Source organism: Staurois parvus, unplaced genomic scaffold (assembly GCF_062004578.1).
Source record: "Staurois parvus isolate SC_StPar_1 unplaced genomic scaffold, SC_StPar_1.0 ptg000502l, whole genome shotgun sequence".
Classification (NCBI taxonomy): domain Eukaryota; kingdom Metazoa; phylum Chordata; class Amphibia; order Anura; family Ranidae; genus Staurois; species Staurois parvus.
The window spans coordinates 343,906-368,967 of NW_028318298.1; the positions used below are offsets into that span (position 1 = coordinate 343,906).

General features: G+C 40.3%; 1 protein-coding gene across 1 annotated transcript in view; it reads right to left on the reverse strand.

Annotated features, from left to right (window-relative positions):
• TMEM17 (transmembrane protein 17) overlaps nt 1-25,062 on the reverse strand; it is a 151,058-nt gene that overhangs the window by 67,592 nt on the left and 58,404 nt on the right. Inside the window, exon 3 of the mRNA XM_089689864.1 lies at nt 18,898-19,011. Coding sequence (XP_089545990.1) covers nt 18,898-19,011 — 114 coding nt within the window. The remainder of the gene's footprint in view (nt 1-18,897; nt 19,012-25,062) is intronic.

Sequence of the window (25,062 nt, forward strand, 5' to 3'; positions counted from 1 at the left end):
TTATGTTAGTCATTATGCTATCAAGTGGTCTGACATTGGGCTGTACAAAAGAGATTGTCTGTATCCCTCACATAAGGGCTTATTAGTATGGAATTTAGGTGTTTTTTGGACATGCATTTAAACTGAGAAATGGGGCAGACATGTACAGTACCAAATACGTAAATGTATTTTATTGGGATTTTATGTGATAAACCAACACAAAGTGGCACAAAATTGTGAAGTAGAAGGAAAATGATAAATAGTTTTCGCAATTTTTTACATATATCTGAAAATTGTGACGTGCATTTGTATTGAATAATGAATTGAAAGGTTGGAGTAAAACAACAGGTGTAAGTAATCAGTGGGCACTGTTAAAGTCTATCATCCAGGAGGCAACTAGATTATATGTCAGGCAAGTTAGTAAGAATAAGCGAAAGAAAAAAACAATGTGGTTCACTAAAGAGATAAGTAGCATAGTACATAGTAAAGGAAAAAAAATAATCATATAGGAGATTCAAGGAAACAGGAGGCGTAGCTGACAGAGAAGAGTAAAAGAATAGACAAAAGGAGGTCAAACACATTATTAGCACTGCCAAATCATAGAAAGAGGAGGAAATTGCTAAATCCAATAGGGTAAAACATTTTTTAGGTACATTAGCGATAGAAAGAAAAAATACAATAGGATCACTAAAATGAAAACTGGGCACAACACTTACAGTTGTATTCAAAATAATAGCAGTCAGACATCACTAACCTAATCAATCACTGTTTTTGGTAGAAATGATATTTCTACATGGCAAATAATTTACTAGCAGGTGTAGTAGAGTAATAGAAATCCAACAGACCCAACAGCCATGACATGCATGCTGCTGATTCTGTGTAATTGAATCACTAATTGAAAGGGGCATGTTCAAAATAATAGCAGTGTGGAGTTCTATTAGTGAGGTCATTCATTCTTTGAAAAACAGGTGGCAATTGTTGCCCTTATTTAAGGAAGGAAGGCAGCAAATGTTGTACATGCTGGTTACAGTGCATTACTCTCTGAAATTCTGAGGAAAATGGGTCGTTCCAGACATTGTTTAGAAGAACAGCGTACCTTGATTAAAAAGTTGATTGGATAGGGGAAAACGTTTAAAGAAGTGCAGAAAATGATAGGCTGCTCAGCTAAAATGATTGCAAATGCTTTAAAATGGCAACCAAAACCTGAAAGACGTGGAAGAAAGCAAAAAACTACAGTTCAAATGGATAGAAAAATAGCCAAAATGGCAAGGACTCAGCCAACAATCAGCTCCAGGAAGATCAAAGAAGGTCTAAAGTTACCTGTGAGTACTGTTACAATTAGAAGACGCCTATGTGAAGCCAAGCTATCTGCAAGAAGCCCCCGCAAAGTCTCACTGTTGAAAAAAAGACGTGCTGAAGAGGTTACAATTTGCCAAAGAGCACATTGACTGGCCTAAAGAGATATGGCACAACATTTTGTGGACTGATGAAAGCAAGATTGTTCTTTTTGGGTCTAGTGGCTGGAGACAGTTTGTCAGACGACCCCTAAACACTGAATTCAAGCCACAGTACACTGTGAAGACAGTGAAGCATGGTTGTGCAAGCATCATGATATGGGGATGTTTCTCATACTACGGTGTTGGGCCTATTTATCGCATACTAGGGATCATGGATCAGTTTGAATACATCAGAATACTTGAAGAAGTCAGGCTGCCTTATGCTGAAGAGGAAACGCCCTTGAAATGGGTTTTCCAACAAGACAACGACCCCAAACACACCAGTAAACGTGCAACATCTTGGTTCCAGACCAACAAGATTGACGGTATGGAGTGGCCAGACCAATCCCCGGATCTTAATCCAATAGAAAACTTGTGGGGTGACATCAAAAATGCAGTTTCTGAGGCAAAACCAAGAAATAGAGAACTGTGGAATGTAGTCCAATCATACCTGTTCACAGGTGCCAGAAGTTGGTTGACTCCATGCAACACAGATGTACAGCAGTTCTCAGAAACAGTGGTTATACAACTAAATATTAATTAAGTGATTCAAAGGAAAGTAAAATCTTCAAACATTTTTCAGTTTATATAGTGAATGTTTGAGTTTGTAAAGAATACAAACACTGCTATTTTTTTGAACAGTCTAATATTCACTTTTCTTCAATTTTTTTTAGAGGAACAACACAAATTTGATATATTTTTCTTCATGTTTTGATTTGGAATAGAATGTGTAGTGTTCCCAATGCATTTGTGTGTATGGAAATAAAAGCTATTAGAAGGATTTTGAGCTTTGTTCACTTTTTTCAACACACTGCTATTATTTTGAACACAACTGTATGTTGCGGGAGACCTGGATGTAACAAACCACTTAAACAATTACTTTTATTCAGTCTTCTCAGAAATAAATTATACTAACAATAAGTTGGGAAATCATATTGGTTCTAGTAATGATGGATAATTTTTAGGATTTCTGGAGACAGAGCTAGCAGAGGAACTGGCTCAGGTAAAGATTAATAAAGTGATGGGAGGAGCCTAACTATGGCGGTGTAGGAGAGCGTGGTGTGGGAGCTCTCCGTCCTTCCCCACCGCCTCAGACACAGATACTGAAGAGCAGGGACCAGGGGGACCTACCGGAGTATGGTGGGTCCCATGTTGAAGCTGTTGCTCCGGGCGCTGTGAGGAGGAGGTGAACGGTACTGTCGGATTGAAGACAGGCTGGAGACCCATCCTAAGGGAGAGAGAGCAGAGAGCAGGGTTGCCGAGGAAACGAGGAGGCTCGGCTTGACCACGTGTCAGCCGCAGAGAAGTACTGGGTAGGGAAAAGCCGGCCGGTGTTTAGAGGTGAGAGAGGAAGATGCTGGTTTGCTCCCCTCCCAGTACATGAGACACTCATACGGGAGAAATGTGCAGCAAGATGCCTCCCCCCCCCTGAATGGAGGTGACTTTGTTACAGGGGAGTGAAAACAAAGAGACCCGGAGGAAACCCCCCCCCCTCCTGAAGAGAGCTATGGAATGTGACAACTGAGGAACTTGTTAATGCTGCAGCTGTGGAGGGTGAGTGAGAGCAGCCTGGATGGACTATTGTGATGCTTAAATTACTGTTTCTGTTGTCTAAAGGGAAAAGAGGAGTTGTGAGAGGGGGTTCCCCTGGGGGGTCTGACGGAGAGAAAGGAGGAAATTAAAGCAGCCTGGAAGGAATACTAAGTAGAGAACTGAAATAAAAAAATAAAAAAAGGGGGTCCCTGATATATATTTTTATCAATCTTTGTGTTTCCCCTATTGAAGAAAATAAAAACGCATAGAAGAGATGAAAAATAAAAATGTTAAAAATAGTGGCCCAAAGGGGTCTCAAACTGGCACGATAAAAAATACACATCTCAAGGACATGTGACTCCAGATAGATCTCAAAGCGTTGGTGAAAAATGTGAACTGGAAAGGAGTATAGAAGGTAACCCTAGACTCTCCCTGGGAAAAGAATATAACAGTCAGCATCTTACAGAAAAATTGGAGATGAGAGATACTGAAAGTGAATTACAAATTCCAAACAAGAAAGAGATGGCAGATATGTTTAAGAACCTAGAAAAAACATTAAAACATGAAATGACAAGTATACAAAATGATTTGGGCCGGATGCTATCGAGGGTGGAGGAGACAGAAGAAAGAGTTAAAAGCCATGCTCAATATATTTCTGATCTGGAGAAAAGGACAATGGAAATTAAGAAAGATCAAAAAGCTGTTATACAGAATGGAAGTACAAGAAAACAGGGAAAGGAGAAACAACATTAGGGTGAGAGGAGTTCTGGAATTGGTAAAGGGAGAAGAAACACGAGGCCTTATCTGTAAAATATTAAACTCCATTATGGATAGATCAGAAACAGAAAAGATTAACCTGGAAGGTGTTTTCAGGATAGGAAAAAATCAACAAGGAAGTGGAAAAGAGAAACCAAGAGATATAATAGTCCAATTTCAGAAATGGGCGGATAAAGAAGAAGTATGGAAAAAGATTAAGGGAAGATCAAGTATTAATTATGGAGAAATGAATATACAGATTTTTGCAGATTTAACACCAGAGACACTATGGAGGAGAAGAACTCTAAAACCCCTGTTAGAGCAGATGATAAAGCAAAATGTGCACTATAGATGGGGTAAGCCGAAGTGCCTAATTGGATGGAAGAACGGAGTTACAGCCCAGTTGAGATTTCCTGAGGACTTAAGAGACTTCTGTGATAGACTTGAATTACAAATGATGGAGGTCCCTGGTTGGGCGGTGGAAGAAAGTGGTTTGGGAGGTGGAGAGAGAGAGGAGTGGCAGTTTGCTAGAAGGGGGAGATAGAGAATTGAGGGAGGGTGCTGGGTGGGAGGGAAGGAAGAAAGAAGGATAATTTTTGTTTTTTGTTCTTTTCCTCTCATCCCGCTTGACGCCACCCTCTCTCTCTCTTTTCTCCTTTGGGACCTTAAGAAAGGTGGAACACATTGAATTGACGATGGAAATAGTTTTGGGGTATCTGAGGTGGTGGGAGGTGTGGGGATCGCAAAAGATATATAGGCAAAACGTAAGCCTAAAAGATGGGAGGGGTGTCAGGGAGGGGAGAGGTGGGCAGGGGGGTGGAGGGATAAGGGAGGGATGGAGGAAAGAGAAGAGGTTGTATAGTTTGGAGGAAGAGAAGAGTAATAGGGGCAGAGAGAGAGAGAGGATAAGATAGGGAGAAGGGAAAAGATATAAAGGAAATGGAAGATCTAAGATTTATAACCTATAATGTAAACGGGTTGTGTTGTCCAGGGAAAAGATTTAAATTATATAAAGGAACTACAACATAGAGCAGCATCAGTGGCTTTCCTACAGGAAACGCATTTTGAACTGAAGTCAAATGTAAAGTTGAATTCTAGATATTACCCGTTATGGTACTATGCAGATTCCCCGGTTAAGAGAGCAAAGGGGGTAGCTATAGGATTTGCAAAAGATATAAGGTTTGAGTTGGAAGAGAGAGAGACAGACCCGGAGGGGAGGTTTTTATTTCTAAGAGGTAAAATACAAGACATTGAATGTACAGTTGCTAATATTTATTGCCCTAATAAGAAGCCGGAGATATTCCTGAAAAGAATTTTAAAAAGATTGATGGATTTTAGAAAGGGGTATTTGATAGTAGCTGGGGACTTTAATTTATGTATGGACCCACAAATGGATACTACTTCATCTATACAAAGAGAGGGTAGTAAGTCCCTAAGAGTACTAAAGAAAGAGATAAGGGAGTATCAGCTAGTGGACGGTTGGAGAATTATGCACATGAATGATAGAGACTATTCCTTCTTCTCAAGGGCCCATGAGATGTATTCTAGGCTGGATTACATACTGATAGATCACCGATTAATAGAGTCTTTGGTTAGAGTGACAATAGAGGTAAGGTCACTCTCAGACCATGCCCCGGTTGTAATGAAAATACGATGGGGAAGAAAGCCTCCAGGTGGTTTGATGTGGCGGTTGAATGAGTCTCTCCTAATGGATCCAGAGACTGAGCGAAAGGTTGGAGAGGAAATTAAGAGATATTTTGAGGAAAATGAAACGGGAGAGATATCTGAGGCTACAGTGTGGGAGGCCCATAAGGTTTACATAAGGGGAATTCTTATTGCAATTGGGGCTAGAAAGAAAATGGAAAGGAAAGAAAAGATCAGTAGGCTCCTAAAAGAACTGGCGGATGTTGAACAATTGCATAAAAAGAATATAACGAAAGAGATAATGCAGAAGGTAAAGGAAAAGAAAGAGGAATTAGAGATTATGATGGAGGAAGAGAAGAAGAGAGTTTTTAACAAAGTATTATGCGAAAGATATAGATGGGGGGATAAATCAGGAAAGTTTTTGATGAGAGCTTTGAGGAAAAAGAAAAATAGGAATTACATAGAGAAAATAAAGAACCCCAAGGGAGAACTGGTGTACTCAACTAAAGATATTGTGAAGGTGTTTAGGGATTATTATAGTAAACTTTATAATATTGCCCCTCAAGATTCAATATGTAAAGATGGAATAATAAACGTAGAAAAAAGAATATATTTAAAAAATGCAGGACTACCGAAATTAAATGAAGATCTTTTGAATTCCTTAGAATCTGAAATTACTTATGAAGAAATAAAGATAGCATTAAAAAAATCTATGATAGGTAAAAGCCCAGGACCAGATGGATATACTGTTAGATATTATAAAAAATATAGTGAACTGTTAATACCTAAATTGAAGTCCTATTTTAATGCCTTGGGAGAAGAGATGGATATGAGACGAGAATCACTGCAGGCTCAGGCGGTCCTCATTTACAAAGAAGGAAAAGATCCCACCCAATGTTCAAGCTATAGACCAATATCTTTATTAAATATAGATACGAAGATTTATGCAAAGATTTTTAGCAAATAGATTGAAAGATTTAATGCCCGAATGGATACATGAGGATCAGGTGGGTTTTGTTCAGGGGCGAGAGGGTAGAGATAATGGGTTGAGATCACTGTTGCTTATCCAGAAAAGTAGAAAGGGAAGATCGCCAGCGCTGTCTCTTTCAGTGGATGCAGAGAAGGCATTTGATAGAGTCAATTGGGGATATATGATGGATACATTGGAGATCTTAGGAGTGGGTGATAGAATGAGAACCTGGATAGGAAAGTTATATAAGAACCCCTCTACAGTGGTAATGGTAAATGGGGAGCTATCAGAATCTTTTGAGATGACAAACGGAACAAGACAGGGCTGCCCACTGTCCCCATTGTTAGATGTTCTATCCTTGGAATCATTACTAGCAACAATAAGGAAAAATGTAGACATAAAAGGAATATGGGTGGGAAATATAGAACACAAGGTTGCCGCATTTGCAGATGATTTATTGTTTTATGTAGGAAATCCTAGGATAACGCTCCCTAACTTAATGAGGGCTTTGAAGGAATATGGAGAGATGTCAAACTTAAAAATCAACCCGTCTAAAACAGAGATATTAAATATAAACCTTCCAAATAAAGAAAAAAGGGGGATACAAGGGGAGTTTCCTTTTGTGTGGAGAGAGAGAGAATTGAAGTACTTAGGGGTGAAACTCACTTCGGCCTATAAAAACTTGTATAAAGCAAATTATATAGTAATGTTAAACGAAATTAGAGAGGAATTAAAGAGATTAGGGGGAGGAAATCGGTCCTGGTTGGGACGTATAAATTTGATAAAAATGGTTGTAGTTCCCAAAATTCTATATAAATTTCAATTGGTCCCTATTAAGCTTCCTGAGGTATATTTTAAGATACTGAAAAAGATGATGACAAGATTCATTTGGAAAAATAAAAAACCTAGAGTATCTTATGAAGTGATAACTAGAAATAAAGAGAATGGCGGATTGGGAGTCCCTGACTTTAAGAGATATTATAATGCAGTTATTTTGGCTAGAATATTTGATTGGACATAGAATGCAAAAGGGAAAAGTTGGGTCACAGTGGAAAATTCACTTAGTGGTAATGATTTAAGTAGGAGTATATGGGTGCCTACAGAGTATAGAGATTAAAAGAAAGCACGAGTGTGTATACTTTCAATGTGTTAAGAGTGTGGGATAAAATGCACAGACAGTTAAAGTGGGAATCTAATTCATTACTGATGCCATTGAAAAATTCAGGGTTCTTCCCACCAGGTAGGGAGGAGGTTTCAGGAAAATGGATCACAAATGAGAGTGCCCAATTGAGAGATATAATGAAAGGAGTAGAACTGAGAACACTTAAAGATTTGAAAAAGGAAGAGGGAAAGATTTTCACTAGGATAGATGGTTGGAGATATAATCAATTAAAATGTTTTGTGGGTAAATTGCCTAAGCCTTTGAGAGCGAGTATAGATTGGAACTTGTTTGAGAAGTTGTTGGGATCACGAGGTGATGGGAAACACGGTACGGCAAGGATATATAAAATTCTCACTGAGTTAGATATAGGTGGAAAAAAACTAATGTATATAGAAAAATGGGAAAGAGATTTGGGTGTGGAGATAGATGAGGTTAAACAAAAAAGAATATTTAGGTTGGTTCACGAGAATATAAGCTCACGGGAGGTGGAAATGAATTTTAAATGTTTGACAAGAGGATATATCACACCGAGTATAGAACATAAGATGAGTGGGGAGAAGTCACCTTTTTGTTGGCGGGGGTGTGGAGAGATAGGCACGTTTTATCACATATGGTGGGAATGTCCAAAGATACAAATATTCTGGAGAGAAGTGGTACACCAAATTAGAAAGATTACGGAAATTAATATTAGTCTGGACTCTGGAACCTGCCTTTTACATAATACAGAAATAACAGTAAATAAATATAAAGAATCAGGAACATGGTATTTTCTAAATGCAGCCAAGGGATTGATTCCAAAATTTTGGCGTCAAGTAGAAGCTCCAAAAAAACAAGACTGGATAGTTAGAATGGACTATATTGTAAGATTAGAGAAACTGTTTTATACCCAGGAAGATGGTATGGGGATATATCAGGCGAAATGGAAAAAATGGGAAGAGTTTAGATCAAGGGTGAATGGACGAGAATAAGGCCTCTCTTTTTCCTGCCCCCTTATGGTGAGAGCACGATTTAGAGCCTCTTTTTCTCTTGCCAAAGAGCGGTAGATGTAGGGTGGGGTGGGAGGTTGGGGAGGGGGGGTGACTTTGGATTTGCTAGTAGGGGGGTTGGGAGAAATAAGGAAAATATGAGAAATTAATGTTTAAATTAGATATTGTTGTTATATGAATGCAGAGAATTTATATTGTGGATTTTAAATTTCCTAATATTTTGAAAATCAATAAACATTTAATTAAAAAAAAAAAAAAAAATAAAGCGATGGACCCTGATGGTATTCATCCCGTGGTTCTAAGAAAACGTTGAGGTATAGTTGTTGGACCATTAACTGATCTTTTTAATCAATCTCTTCTAACAGAAGTTCCCCATGACTGGCGGACAGCTAATATTGTACCTATCCACAAGAAGGGCAGCAAGGTAGAAGCTGGCAATTACAGACCAGTGGGTTTAGTCAAGTTAATGGAAAAGAAGGATAATTGGTCACTTAAAAAACACTCAATTTGCTGGATCCAAAGCTGCATGGCTTTACTGAGGGCAGATCATATCAGACTAATCTGATTGGATGTTTTTACTAGATTACCAATGTTTTGGACCAGGGTGGTGCTGTGGACATAACATATCTTGATCTCAGCAAGGCATTTGATACAGTTAAACATAATGATCTAATACAAAAGTTGTAGAAGCTAGGACTTAGCCCTTGGGTGGTTCATTGGATATGCAGCTGGCTAAAGGATAGCAGAGTGTGGTTGTAAATGGGGTTCACTCTGAAAAGAGACCAGTCACTAGTGGTGTACAACAAGGCTCTATACTAGGTCCTGTTCTATTTAATCTATATGTAAGTCATATAACTAAAGGTTTGTTGAGTAAGGCATGTCTTTTTGCTGATGACACAAAGGTGTGCAATAGGGTTGATATCCCTGGAGGTGTTTGTAACATGGAACATGATTTGGCATTGCTGGAAGATTGGTCAAAAAAGTAGAAATTGCAGTTCAATGTTTCTAAATGTAAAATAATGCACCTAGGGAAAAAGAATCCCTTGAGAGAGTACAACATTGGGGGTACATTGTTGGCCAGCAGTACAGAGGAAAAGGATTTGGGGGTACTTATTTCAAATGCTTGCAAAATCAGCAAATAGTGTTGCCAGGCAGTGGGGAAAGAAAATAGAATTCTAGGATGCATCACTAGACCTATGCTTGTCCCATGCATGTTTGAAGCTATTGTTACACAATTTGTTTTTTATAAGTTTTAACATAAAAGACAGCGTAAAACAGTATCATATCAGGCCACACGGAAGTGAAAGCAAGAGCAAATCTCAAAGATTTTTTCAGGTATTCATCTCCCATGGAAATCAACCATTAAAGTGAATGTAAACCCTAACAATAAACCTCTCTTACTTGGTCCCTTGTGGTCAGGTAAATATACCACTGTAAGCTTTTCCTTATATCCGTTTGATATGTGTAAAAAAATACTGGTTGATCTTGCCAAAAAAGCTTCCTTTACTCTCTACCACCATTGACTGTTATCAGTTACAAATGTTTCCAACTCTCTCTGAGGATTACAGAACCCAACCAGTCCATGTTATAGAAAGAGGGAGGTGTCTTTAGTTCTTTTTTTTTTTCAATTATATATTTGTTAATTTTTTTTATACAAATCCATTTTAAAACAACAACATACAATATAAAAATCCATATTTAAATTAAATCCCCATCCCCATGTTTACCCTCCCGCCCCTCCCTTTGTCTTTTTGATCCTACCATTTACTTCTTGTTCTTTGTTTGTTAATCTATCTCACTGTTTCTCCTCCATTTCCCTTTCCTCTATTTTTCCTTTCATTTCAAAATTCTTGTTTATTTTCTTTTTTCCCTTATCCTCCAATGGCTTCTAGAAATCTTTCTGATTTTTAGAAATTGTACCATCCTTCCCAGATCTTCTTTTTTCCATTTTATCATCGTCTATATGATACAATTCATATATATATATATATATATATATATATATATATACACATATACATACACACACACACACACACATATATATATATACATACATACATACATACATACATACATACACACGCTCAACCCTATCTATCCAATCTTTTATTTTTGGGGATTATGTTTGCCAATATTTAGGGATAAGGCTTTTGGCTGCATTTAAAAGATGGAACAAAATTGTATTTTTATATTGCTTTACCGAGAGCTCTGATTTATAAAATAGGCAAGCCCACGGGTCTATCGATATAATAATCTTCTGGATCTCATGTATATATTGCGTTATCTCCCTCCAAAACTCCTGCATTTTGGGACAATCCCACCAGATATGTGCTATTGTACCCTTACTCCCGCATCCCCTCCAACACGGGTTTAAACTTCTGTCCTTAATTTATGCATCACATTGCGTGTAATATACCATCTTACTAGGCACTTATAAATAATTTCAACTATATTCATATTCACCGCCCTATGTGTTAAACTAAACATTTAATTTTTTGTTGCTCATTCAAATTTTTTCCAAGCTCCATTTCCCACTTCTACAAAAATGTTTGGGATGCTAGTTATTCTATTTCAATAAGTATTCTATATATCCTTGAGGTAATATGTTTCTGTATTCTATTTGTACTCAACAGTTGCTGTAAAGGATATATTTCATCCTCATTCCTTAGTGGTTGTGGGAGCTTTGCAACAAAATGTCTTATTTGGCAATACCGCCACTCATCCAGTTTAGAAAATATTTCCTTCTTTTCTTCAACTTCTCTATCCACAATATCTTTTAAATGTGCATTTTTATCCATTATCCGTTTCCCTGAAATATTGCCATTCTTGAGCAGGAAAAACCTAGTTCCTGCCAACGGAATTGACAGTGAATTACATTTCCTATCCTGCTTATGTACGTATTTCATCCCAAATCCTAAATACATTCTGTGTCAGTGCTTGTGTCCTCGTCCCAAGTGCAAACTTCCTGTGGTATCCAAATAAACTTTTCTAGTGGTGCCTTACTAAATGAACTTTTCATTCTTACTCAACTTCTCCCCTGTATATTGTGTATCCAGTCTACAGTTCATGATAATAGCACCAAATTATATCTCCTAAAATCTGGGATATTTAATCCCCCCCTTTTTTTTATTGCTGCACAGAACTTCATACTTGACTCTTAGATATGTGTGGACTAACAAAAAAACAAAGTATAATTTTTTTGAGAAACCTGAAGAAAGACCCCAGAAGGTGTATTGGAAGCATATTAAATTTATGAAACACTTTTGGTACCATATTCATATTAATTATATTTATCTGACCTATCCAAGACAGCTTTACCGTAGAAGCTTTCCACAGTTCATCCTTTATCTCATTTATTAGTGAGATATAGTTTGCCTGATACAGATTTTTTATGCACGATGTTAGTTTTATTCCCAAATACTTTAATTCTTTTCTCTCCATTTAAAGGAGAACTCTTTTTGTAGAATTTGTTTCTCAGCCTTTGAAACATTTATGTTTAATATCTCACTTTTCGAGGGATTCATTTTCAAGTTAGATAGCTCTCCATATTCTTTCAATTTTCACATTAGGTTCGGCAATGTTAATCTGGGGTTTTTAATATAAAACAGCATATCATCTGCTTTATGTTCAATGTCTCATGTCCACATTCCCTTAACATCTACACTATTTCTAACAGTTGCTAATAGCGGTTACATGGAGATAACAAACAGCAATGGGGGCAAGGGACATCCCTGTCTTGTTTCATTATACATCCTAAACAATTTTGATAATGAACCATTTACCTTCACTGCAGCTGAGGGGCGCCTATATAACTCTTTTATCCACTGTATCATTCTAGGTCAGATTCCTAATGTTCTCAGCATATCAAACATAAATTACCAATCGACTCTATCAAAAGCTTTTTCAGCATCAACTGATAGAAAAATTCCCGTTTCCTCTCCTCTTTCATTCTTTTGCAGGATAATTAATGTTCTGAAACAGTTGTCCTTTCCCTCTCTGCCCGGAATAAATCCCACTTGGTCTAAGTGTATCCAGTCAGACATCAACTCTTTCATCCTGGTAGCTAGCACCTTTGCATACAATTCTGTATCAGTATTCAACAAAGATATGGGTCTATAGCTGGGACACTGAGACCAATCTTTCCCCTCCTTGGGTATTACTGTAATATATGCCTGTAACAATTCCTCCCTCATCTTTGTCTCCTCTCCTAGTGTGTTCATATATGAACACAGTTTAGGGACTAGATGTTCTTTGAACCTCTTATAATATCCTATGATAAACCAATCAGGTCTGGGACTCTTTCCTACAGAGGTACTCTTTAATGCCAAGTTGACTTCTATTAATATTGGGTTATCTAAAGCTGCTAGTCTAGTTTTATCCAATCTAGGTAAGCCGGCTTCATTCAGGTAAATCTGCCTCTTTTTCCTCCTCTCCTCCTCTGATTCCTTCTGGTTCTTCTCCTCTGCTCCATATAAACCGCTATAGTACTTCTGGAATGTGTTAGCGATATCGGTGGTTGAATAAACCATTTCACCTTTTGTATTTTTTATTTTATCTATGAAATTCCTTGATTTCCTTTCCTTCAACTTCTTCATCAGATAATTCCCTGGTTTATGCCCCCACTGATATCTTTCCTTCAAAACCCCACTAAAAGTTTTCCTTGTTTCTTGTTCCATAAACTCCTTTAGGTCCTCTCTTTTTAATATTATCTCTTGTTGTAATTCTATGGTTATTTTCTTTTTGTGTAATTGTTCTAGCTAATATAGTTCTTCCGTTAATATCCTAATTCTTTTTCCCTGTTCTTTCTTTATCTCCGCCCCTATTGCAATCAATATACCCCTAATATAGGCTTTATTTGCTTCCCATATCATGGCGATAGAAACCTCCTCGGACTCATTTAACTTAAAGTACTGATCTATTTCCTGCTTTACTCTTCTTTCTACAGTTGTGTCCAAAATTATTCAACCCCCAATGCTGTAAAGGGGTTTAGGGACTATAGTGTACATTTGGAATTGTATTCAGAATCAAATCCTACAAGGACGTTGTAACTACCCAAATGCAACTAAAATGACATCAATTGTTTATGTAATACAGTAGTAAATGGTTCTTATGTGGTTTCTTCATTGCCACAATTATTCAACCCCTTAAAGACTACCACTCTGAAGAACAGAGGTTCATACAGGTGCTTTCCATCAGGTATTGAAAACACCTGTGGATGTCACCGAGCAGCAATCAAGCATAATAAGCACCAATTAGGCAGCTTTAAAATGACTGTGATACTCAGCTCCTTCTAGACATTTACTGGTGTGGTTACAAACATGGTGAAGGCAAGAGAATGGTCCAGGAAGACAAGAGAAGAGGTGATTTCTCTTCACAGGAAGGGCAATGGCTATAAGAAGATTGCAAAGATGTTAAACATACCAAGAGACACCTTAGGAAGCATCATTCGCAAATTCAAGGCAAAGGGCACTGTTGAAACGCTACCTGGTCGTGGCAGAAAGAAGATGCTGACTTCGACTGCTGTGCGCTACCTGAAGCGTAGAGTGGAGAGAAGTCCCCGTGTGACTGCTGAGGAACTGAGAAAAGATTTGTCAGATGTGGGTACAGAAGTTTCAGCCCAGACAATAAGACGCACACTGCGTAATGAAGGCCTCCGTGCCAGAACTCCCAGGCGTACCCCCTTGCTGTCTCCAAAGAATAAGAAGAGTCGACTGCAGTATGCCAAAAGCCATGTGGACAAACCACAAAAGTTGTGGGATAGTGTTCTGTGGACTGATGAAACAAAATTAGAACTGTTTGGGCCCATGGATCAACGCTATGTTTGGAGGAGGAAGAACAAGGCCTATGATGAAAAGAACACCTTGCCTACTGTGAAGCATGGTGGAGGGTCAATCATGCTTTGGGGCTGTTTTGCTTCTGCAGGTACAGGGAAGCTTCAGCGTGTGCAAGGTACCATGAATTCTCTTCAGTACCAGGAGATATTGGATGGAAACGTGATGCAGTCCGTCACACACCTGAGGCTTGGGAGACGTTGGACCTTTCAACAGGACAATGATCCCAAGCATACCTCCAAGTCCACTAGAGCATGGTTGCAGAGGAAAGGCTGGAACATTTTGGAGTGGCCATCGCAGTCACCAGACTTAAATCCGATTGAGAACCTCTGGTGGGACTTAAAGAAAGCAGTTGCAGTGCGCAAGCCTAAGAATGTGACTGAACTGGAGGCCTTTGCCCATGAAGAATGGGCGAAGATACCCGTAGATCGCTGCAAGACACTTGTGTCAAGCTATGCTTCACGTTTAAAAGCTGTTATAACTGTAAAAGGATGCTGTACTAAGTACTAAGATTGAATGTCACTTGGGGGTTGAATAAAACTGATAATGCTGTGAGCACAGAAAAGACATTTGTGGTTATTTCATTATAACTGTTATGTTATATTTGTCTGACCTACAAGTGCCTCTTTAATGTAAATGTAAGCAAGATGACTGAATGATCAAAAGCAATGTCAAACTGGCCAAAACACTCAATTTCAGTGGGGGTTGAATAATTTTGGACACAACTGTACTTCCAGATTTTGTAATATAGACTCATTTAAAAACCACAAAATTTTATTCTGTTCTCTTCCAACATTCCAACGTTCTCTTCTATATTAGTTTTCATCAAGAACTCCAAGGGGTTTATTTACTAAAGCTGGAGAGTCCAAAATCAGACTCCCTTCTGCATAGAAACCACTCAGCTTCCAGGTTTCATTGCCAAAGCTTCATTGAACAAGCTGAGGTTAGAAGCTGATTGGTTTCTATGCAGAAGGGAGTCTGATTTTGGACTCTCCAGCTTTAGTAAATAAACCCCCAAGAGTCTATGTTCAATCATTATATAATCCATTCTTGAATACATCCTATGTGCCACAGAGAAGAAGGTATAGTATCTTTCCTTTGGGTGTTTAACCCTCCATGCATCCATGAACTGGTATTGATATAACTTTTTTTTTTTATGCTCTTTAGACTCCTATCTCCTTCCCTCTGTATGCACGTTGAAGCATCCATCTCTGGATCCATGCAAAAATTAAAATCCCCACCACAATCATACTACCCTTTTGAAATCCATACATTTTGCTAATATTCTATTCAAGTATATCATCGGGTTTTTATTAGGGCAATAAATATTTACTAGTGTACACTCTCTTGTAATTTTCCTCTTAAGAATAAATATTGGCCTTCTGGGTCTACGAGCTTTTCGTCTAGAGCAAATTTTATATTTTTGCCGAACCCTATCGCCCCCCCTTGCCAGTCTTATTGGAGACTATTGAAGAAACACCACCTCAATAGATCGTTGATGTATTTCCATTAGTACCTTATGTCTTTTTTGTTGGAGTATTTAATCCTTTTTTTATTATATATTAGAAAGTTAACCATATTCCTTCATCCTATTTGACTTCTTTCCTCTATACATCCTTGATAGGGTTAAAAGTAGACTCATTTTTAGAACAAGAAGGCCTACCCTTTTTTCCCTTCTTGTCTCTCCCCCCCCCCATCCCCTTCCTCTCCCCCCAGGATCCCCAAAGGCCTTTTTTTGGGCCTTGAATCAACTGTGGCCCACAGTTCCAGTTGATTCCTTCTTTTGAGTAAGACTCTAAGCATGTACACCCCTTCAGATCCCGATCTTTCGTGTTTTGGTCTGATGTTGGCAGCATGTTTGGCCTCCCTACTACCCGCCTTGATACTCCATCCTTTACCCCATTCTTTAACCCCACCTGCCCAATCTTCTTTATTATAATTCTTTATCCTGTCTAAAGCACATTTACCTTAGCCTGAAGACCCCCACTGGCCCATCTTTCAAGGAAAGGGATTTTATCCCTGAGATATTACCAGACGGGTGTGAGGGACAGGGCGGTAGGGGCATTGGAGAGATCGGGGGAGAGAAAAAAAAGGTAAAATCAAAAAAGAATCCTGAAGACCCCCACTGGCCCATCTCTCATGGAAAGGGATTTTATCCCTGAGATATTACCCGACAGGTGTGAGGGACAGGGCGGTAGGGGCATGGGAGAGATCGGGGGAGAGAGAAAAAAAGGAAAAATCAAAAAAGAATCCTCTCTCTCACCTCCCTCCCACCGCCGCCACCCCTCCCCACCCACTCTCTTTCTAGAAACTCTTTGCCAGTTCTCCTCTTCTGATCCATTTTTCTCTTTCCTTCCTACAGACCACCCCTTCCTTCCCCCCGATCAGGCATGCTGGGAAACCCCAATTATAATGCATATTTTTACTCTTCATCTGATCTAGCAATGGTCTCAAGGATCTTCTTCTAGCAAGTGTCTCCTGTGCTATGTCTGCGAAAATTTGCACTTTCGTCTCTCCATACTGTATATCTGGCATCCTGAATAGCTTTTTCCAAATGGTTTCTCTATCTTCATAGTGGTGGAATATTACTATCACGTCTCTGGGAATGTTAATGTAATTTTTTGGGATCTTCTTATCCTATGCACTCTTTCTATTTTCAGATATTCTGTCTCTTTCCTTCCCATTATTGGGTTAAACAATCTTCTCCTAGTATCCCTTAGATCTTCTCCTTGAGAAATTTCTGGTAAAAATCTGATCCTTAAGTTATTCCTTTTGTCTTTTTTTCCTGGTCTTCTAATTTATAGGATAACAGTCTCTGTTCTTTATTCATTGCCTCTACTTGCTCTTCTAATTTATTAATTACTTGTGCTTGTTTCTCCAGTTTCCCTTCTGTTTCCTCTACTAGCGATAGAACTTGTCCCATTTCGCAGTGTAAAACCATCATTCCGTTTTTTTATGGAGTTTTCTAATTTTACAAACATATCTGCGATTTCTGCTTTCGTGGGCATCTGTAGCCTTACTTCTTGCTCCTCCAATTTTTTTTCCCTCTTTCACTTTCAGGTTTTGAGATTTCTTTAACCCCTTCACGCCGGCCTGGGCCTAGACGCCGAGCGACCGCACATTTGCGTTCATGTAACAAAAAACATGTGCTGAGAGCATGCGCCCCGAGCGCTCCCAGCACACATGTGAGGTACTCACGGAAAGGTCCCAGTCTGCTCTTTCGATCGGGACCTTTCCAGATCATGTGACCGGCTGTGACGTGACAGCGGCCACATGAGACTAAGCCACGCCCCGTCCCACCCACCTCCTGGCGCAGGAAACTCCTCTTCACGCCAGGACGATCCGGCGTGGAGGGGTTAAGCTGATTTCTGTCCGATACCTCGAAAGACAATCTCCCCTGACCTTCAATATAATTTTCCTCTCTGTGTCTTTCTTGGGTTAGTTCCTCTGGGCTTTTCTCCTATAAAGGCATGCACTTTTTTATTGTACTTGTATTTAAATTTGACTGAGGGGTTTTCACTCCCCCTCCCTTAACGGATCTACTCTTCATAATATTCAAAGTGTATGAGGGGCTTTAGTACTAAATACAGGTTCCCTTTTCAGCTTAAGTCCTAAGTACACTGTCCCATCGACTTCTTCTGGGGCCCCCAACACTAGTATTGTATCCTTGGTGCCCCCAACCTCCGCTGTAGCATACAGGTAATCAATTATTCAGTTTTGGGGATTTACAGCCTCCCGCGGTCACTCACCCATTCCTGTATGTTATTCACACTGGCTGTTCGTCAGTTGCTGGATCATCCTTTGTGTGAGGGGGCTTCCAGGGCCGACAGTCTCCTCCTCGGGTCTCCACTTCGCGTCCTGTGACTGGCTCCGTAATGCACTCCCCCCCCGTGCCTCTTACTGCCGCTGTCACCGCTCCAGGCTCCGCTTTCCCGGCAGAAGAGCTGTCGCACTGCTCAGGGGCCAAGCCAATGGCCCCTTTAAGAATGAAACAGAGAGGGTCCGTGCTGCTCTCTCTATCGTTCGGCTCCCAGGCTCTTTGCCCAGTCACCTGGCTGATCAAATGATTCCTCTGTTTCCTCCACTTCTCCGCCAGGTCCCTCTTCCCCTAGTGACAAGCAGCCGCCACAAGTCTCCCTTTTACGCTCTGTACCTCGGTCTGCCGTCCACACCAGGTTTGCCCGCACCAAAGCTTCCCGAGAACAACTCAGGTAGCGGGGGGGGGGGGGGGGTCAGATGTCTACCGTTCACTCGGCGGGCATGGGAGTTCTTAACACATGCCGCTGTGGAGCGCCATGCTCATGCCCCTCCTCCCTGGCATCCTTATAGACTTGTGTGTCTTTAGTTCTGGTACAGTAGGGTCAGAGTTGTCACCCTAGGACTGGCAGAATCACCAGGTGAAAATAAAAAAAAAGATTGGAAAAAATCTAATGAAGTTGCAATATTTTACATTTTTTGAGGTATGATATAATACACAACACTTGCAAAATTATTTGTCTGTTTTGTATCTACCATGAACCAGAAATGAAATGATCACCTTTTCTTGCAGGTTGCCGCTGTATCCAAGAAAAAGTCGGATAACTTCAATAACAGACATCAGGATGAGTAGGGTTACCAAAATGAATTTGTAATGATCAGGTAGAAGTGCATACTGAAAAGAAAGGAATATATCCATTATGAATGTAACACATGGGTATCAATATATTAACCACATGAAGGCCAGATTGTTTCAACCCCTTCCTGCCCGGGCTATTTTTCAGTTTTAAGCACAGTCACCATTTAAATGACACTCAAACCAAAATTTGTTTTGGATACAAAGGGGAAGGATAAGAAATCCAGTCAGGTTTTTACTGTTAAAAGGGGTTCTATTTGAGAAATATAGCCTCACTTTCTGTCCTGACAGCAATGGTTTTACCACAAGGAAGTGAGGTGAAATCTGCAAAAGAAAGAAGGAGAAAGGCAGTGTTGTATCCCAAACATTAAATTATATTATAAAGCTACTAACCTCACACATACCTGACTGGTTCGAGACAAAAGACCACAAACGTTGGGTTGAAGTGGAAAGAGAAGAGACCCTCACATTTGTGTAAAGATATAAAAATAAAAAGATTATAAATACCTTTTTTTCCCTTTTTATAAGAGATCACCTTCAGTTCTCAGCTGCATAATAGCTGGGGAATTGAAACAGCAGCACACTGATCTTCCCAGTGAAAGGCTGCTAGAGAACTGACCACAGTATGTTCTGCTCAGTGTGGTCAGTTTTTAACAGGAAAGCAGAGGGACTGACAAGAACACCAGGGATTTCACACAAAGGAAGCAATCCAAAAAGAACAGGATACTTTTTCATACAAGTATATGGTACAGCAGGCACATATTAGGAATATGAAATGTTGGGTTTACATATTCTTTAACCACTTCAGCCCCAAAACATTTTCTCCCTTTCCTGACCAGGCCATTTTTTAATGTCCTTTTGTCACACAAATATAGCTTTCTTTTGCTGGTATTTGATCAGCACTGGGTTTTTTTTATTTTTTTGTGATATAAAGGAAAAATATGGAAAATTTAAAAAAAAACATATTTTCTACTTTCTGTTATAAAATATGCCAAAATGTATTCTGCAACGTCTTTGGTAAGAAAAAAAAAATCCCAATACGTGTATATTAATTGGTTTGTGTGAAAGTTAGAACACCTACAAACTATGGTATAGATACTGGAATTTAAACAGCTTTTACTTTATGACTTCCTATTACATTTCTTGAGATGCTAAAATGCCAGTGCAGTACAAACCCCCCCCCCCCCCCACTGACTCCTTTTTGGAAAGTAGACACGCCAAGGAATTTGCAGAGAGGCATGTTGAATCCATGGAAGATTTCATTGCTTGCCACAAATTTCTGGAAAATTAAATTTAGTTTTTTTTACTCAAAGATATCAATTAAATTGATATCTTGTATTGCTCACATATGCCATGGGTATATGTGGAATAACACCCATAAACACATTCTGCTACTTCTTTCAAGTATGGGGTACCACATGTAAGTGACTTTTTGGCAGCCTAGCCAAACAGGCCCACAAAATCCAATAACCACCTTCAGGGTTTCAAAGGGCATTTTTCCTCATGTCACTTTCTCACTACCTATCACTGTTTCGGAGGCCATAAAATGCTAGGATAGTACAAACAACCCCTCAAAATGACCAATTCTGCCAAAGTAGACACCCCAATGAATTTGACAAGAGGCATGTGAGCATTTTATCAAAAGGTTTTGAAAAAAAATAAATAAATAAATTTTCGTTTTCTTTTTTCAAAAACACGTGGCAACAAATGAGATCTGCAAAATACTCACCATGCCCCTTAGCAAATACCTTGTAGTGTCTACTTTCCAAAAAAGGGGTCATTTGGCGGGGGTGCTTCTACTATCCTGGCATTTCAGGGCCAACATTAGACGCTTATGCCACACATCACCCACACTTCTAACCACTTGAAGACCAAGCTTTTTTTTTTAAAACTTTTTGTTTACATGAAAAAAACTTTTTTTTTCGCTAGAAAAGTACTCTGAACCCCCAGACATATATATATATATATATATATATTTTTTTTTTAAAGCATATGCCTTAGAAAATATAACGGTGGGTGCTGCAATTTATTTTGCCACAGTATTTGTGATTTTTCAAAACTAACATGGGACCAATGATGCTTGTGTTTGCCTTTGTGCACAAGACAAGGGGGTTGGTGGTGATTATTTTAAATGATTTGTTTTTTTTATATTGTCCCTTTAATTTTTTTTTCCTTTTAATCGCTTCTAATGTTATCACAGGAAATACAAATATCACCTGTGATAGCAATAAGCAGTGACATTTACTCTTCTCTGAGAAATCTGGGGTCTATTAGACTCTAGATCTCTCCTCTGCCCTTTCACACCGATCTTAGTGTGATCAGATGTTTTCCCAATTTAAAAATGGTGCTGTTTACATCCGAAGAAACTGAAATGATGAAATGCTTGTTGCTCCCAGTTTCTTAGACCATAGTGGTGACTGGAGCCATTTTCTCAGCAGAGTACATGGGCATAAAATGAATTGGATCTGTGGACCAATATGACCACAATTCATTCTTTTTTGTAATGCCCATGTTGAGGATTAGGTCCACAACAGTTTGAAATTTTGAAACCGTAATAGGTTTCCATGAGTAGAGCTAAATTTAGGTGGGCAGCAATGTATTGTTGTGCCTATAAATTGCTTTGGCCCGCAATCGATACAAATCTTCCATGAAAAACAGCAGAGGGGCTAAACGCTAGTGCTGGCTATGAACAGGGCTGATCCTGCTAACACTGCATTTTTGGGGACACTATACTAAGGGGCGCTAGCATAGTTCTGTTTTTGATCAATATATTAATCTGTACAAACATTATACTAGTAAAGGCGGTGATCAGTGACCTATAGCGTGAATGCGATAGAGTAGGGGCAATCTAACGCTAGCTGACCCTGGCTGAGAGGGGCGCTTACTGCCCCTGATGCTATCTGATGTCACTAGTGGCAATAATACAGTGATCAGTGAAAAATTCTACATACTGACACTGTACTAATGGCAATGGCTGGGTGACAGTGGTGATCAAAGGGATAATGTGCTAATCTAACATGTGTGCAGAACGAACTGCGCTCCTGTGATCCACAGGAGATGAACAGCCAAAATAGCTTTGGCTGTACTTCTTTAATCCTTATCCCCTCCACTACCATACACATATTAGCAGCCCCACTACACCGGGCTTTTGCATACCTGCCTTTGTGCTGGGAGTGTGCCGCACAGCACACTCCCACACAGAGACCAGGGTCTCACTGAGAGCCCAGGGTCCTATGGTAATGATCGGGACCAAAAACTCCCAATCCTGAGTCACCTGATTGCTGTGATAGCCTCTGGTTGGCTATCACAGTAATCAGTCACTGAAGCCCGCCCCCATGTTTTCTCTCTCTGAATGGAGGAGATACAATGTATCTCTCTTTTTTCAGAGAAAAAAAAATGTGTGTAAAAAATAAATAAATAATAATAATGATAATAATAAAAAAAAACCTAGATCAAGGTTTGATCTAGCTCATTGCCAGGGTTAGTGTTTTGGTCAAGGTCAGGGTCAAAAGTCAAAGCCAGTATTTTTTTTTTTGGTCAGGATTTTTATTTTTAAATTAGGATCAGTGTCAATGTATTTTAGGCAGGATAAAAAAAAAAAAGCAAAATGCGCACTATTGTTTCTGGGCCATAGTATGGGAACAAACAGCAACTAACATACTCATATGTGGTAGCGCTGCGATTGTCAGGAGCAGAATTAATTTTTGAGTTGCTCTTTGGTGGTAGATTATGGTAGTAGCAACAAATATACAGCTAAATTTAAAAAACTAATTTTGGGACAGTTTTCCTTTGATAATAATAAAAAAAATAAAAACATCAAGAGATATCCATTACTATTCACCACCAAATGAAAGCCCAATATATCCTAAAAAAAGCAAGGTATAATCTGCCTGGATGCACAAAGTAATTGCCATGATATGTAAGGTTTTAATAACACATGGCAAAGTTGCAAAATTGTGCTTAGGCATTTAAATTTGTTTTACCCTTGGGTGCAAAGAGGTTATGCTTCTAACATTTTTTAAATTTCTTCAGTTACTTCCTGGTTTCCAGGCCTAGGCAAATGATGTCATATAGGGTTGCGCCAATACGAAGCATTTGCACAAGTATCAGTACTCATGCAAATGCTTTGGTACCTGAAACTGATACCTTCAGGCTTGGTTCTTTCAGCGGTCAGTGGGAATCCCCCCTGCTGACAGCTCAAATGTAAAAAACAAAAAAAAGCCAAACAAAACCAAAAAAAAAAAAAAGCCAGCAATTACCAATTGTCAAGGAACGGGCCACCTTGCCTTATATCTTGTACCTGGTGATGGAGGCCAATGGAGAGAGGGCTTCCCTTGCAGTTAAGTTCCGTACTCCCCGGAGAGTGGGACAGTGGGAGTCAGGCCCAAAGTTGCACAGGTCGCCTGTAGGAGTGCTGGTTGGTGGTCCACTCAGACGCACAGCTGGTGCACGGAGATACCGTATTTGCCGGCGTATAAGACGACTGGGCGTATAAGACGACCCCCCTACTTTTCCTGCTAAAATGTAGTGTTTGGGCTATACTCGCCGTATAAGACTACCCCTCTTCCAATGCACACCAGTGGGAGGAATAGTGCCCCATCATTGGTATCAGTGGGAGGAATAGTGCCCCATCATTGGTATCAGTGGGGGGAATAGGTGCCCCATCATTGGTATCAGTGGGAGGAATGGTGCCCCATCATTGGTATCAGTGGCAGGAATAGTGCCCCATCATTGGTGTCAGTGGGAGGAATAGTGCCCCTTCATTGATGTCAGTGGGAGGAATGGTGTCCCATCATTGGTGTCAGTGGGGGGTGGAATAGTGCCCCATCGTTGGTGTCAGTGGGGGGGGGGGATAGTGCCCCATCGTTGGTGTCAGTGGGGGGGAGGAATAGTGCCCCATCGTTGGTGTCAGTGGGAGGAATAGTGCCCCATCGTTGGTATCAGTGGGAGGAATAGTGCCCCATCATTGGTATCAGTGACACCAATGATGGGGCACTATTCCTCCCACTGAGATTTGCTGACCCTGTTCTCGTATGGTGCTGCTGCAGCCAGCATATGTGGTTGCAGCAGCACCTCTACACAGAACACTTACCTGCTGCTCCGGTACTCAATTTTCGCGGGGCCGCTCGGCTCCGCCCCCTCGCCGGTGATTGGCCGCCTGTGTGCCTTTCCTGAGCTACAGTTCTGGCGGGCCAATCATCGGTGAGGAGGCGGAGTTGAGCACCCGCACGAACATCCAGTGGCCGAACTGAAGGAGACGCCGCGCTTCCTGGACCGGATCGTCGTGGGACTGGATCCAGGTAAGAGACATCAGCCCCTGCAAACCCCTGTACTTAATGCCGCAGCCCCCCTAACATGTGTACCTGCGTATAAGACGACCCCCGACTTTTGAGAAGATTTTCAAGGGTCAAAAAGTCGTCTTATACGCCGGCAAATACGGTAGGTCTGCAGACAGGAGGCTCCTTTGCGTGGTATGCAAGCCCTTCCGGGATTTGGATGTTTACTGGGATGTCGGTTCAAGCCAAGGTCAGGTACTAGGTGGGAATCAGAGCGGACGTAGTCAGATGGGAAAGCCGAGGTCATTCACAGAGGAGCGAGAAAGAGAGGGTATCCGTAAGCCAAGCCGAGGTTAGGTCAGGGGTAAATCAGAGTAGACAGGTCCAGGAGCAAGCCGAGTCGGTAACAGGAGATCACAAGTCAGAACACTGGAACCAGGAACAGGGCACGGGGAGCTAGAGATCATCCAGCAACCAGAGGAAGTGATGTGCCTCCTTATAAAGGCCGCCTGGCACCAAACTGAGGCTGATGTGTACTTCTGTGGCCATGTAGTGTATTAGCAGAAGTGCCAGATCTTCCAGAACTCCTGCCATGGACAGAACCCTGACAGTGCCCCCCCCCCAAAGGGCAGCCTCTGGATGCCCACCTGGGCCATCTTTTCGGGATACTTGGAATTAAATTCTCGGAGAAGCCTGGGGGCATGTACATTCCTTTTGTTTGGTTCCCAGGAACTTTCTTCAGGTGGGTACCCCTTCCATCTGACCAGGTACTGTATTTGTCTTCCCCGCCTTCTGCAGTCCAGAATTGCTTCAA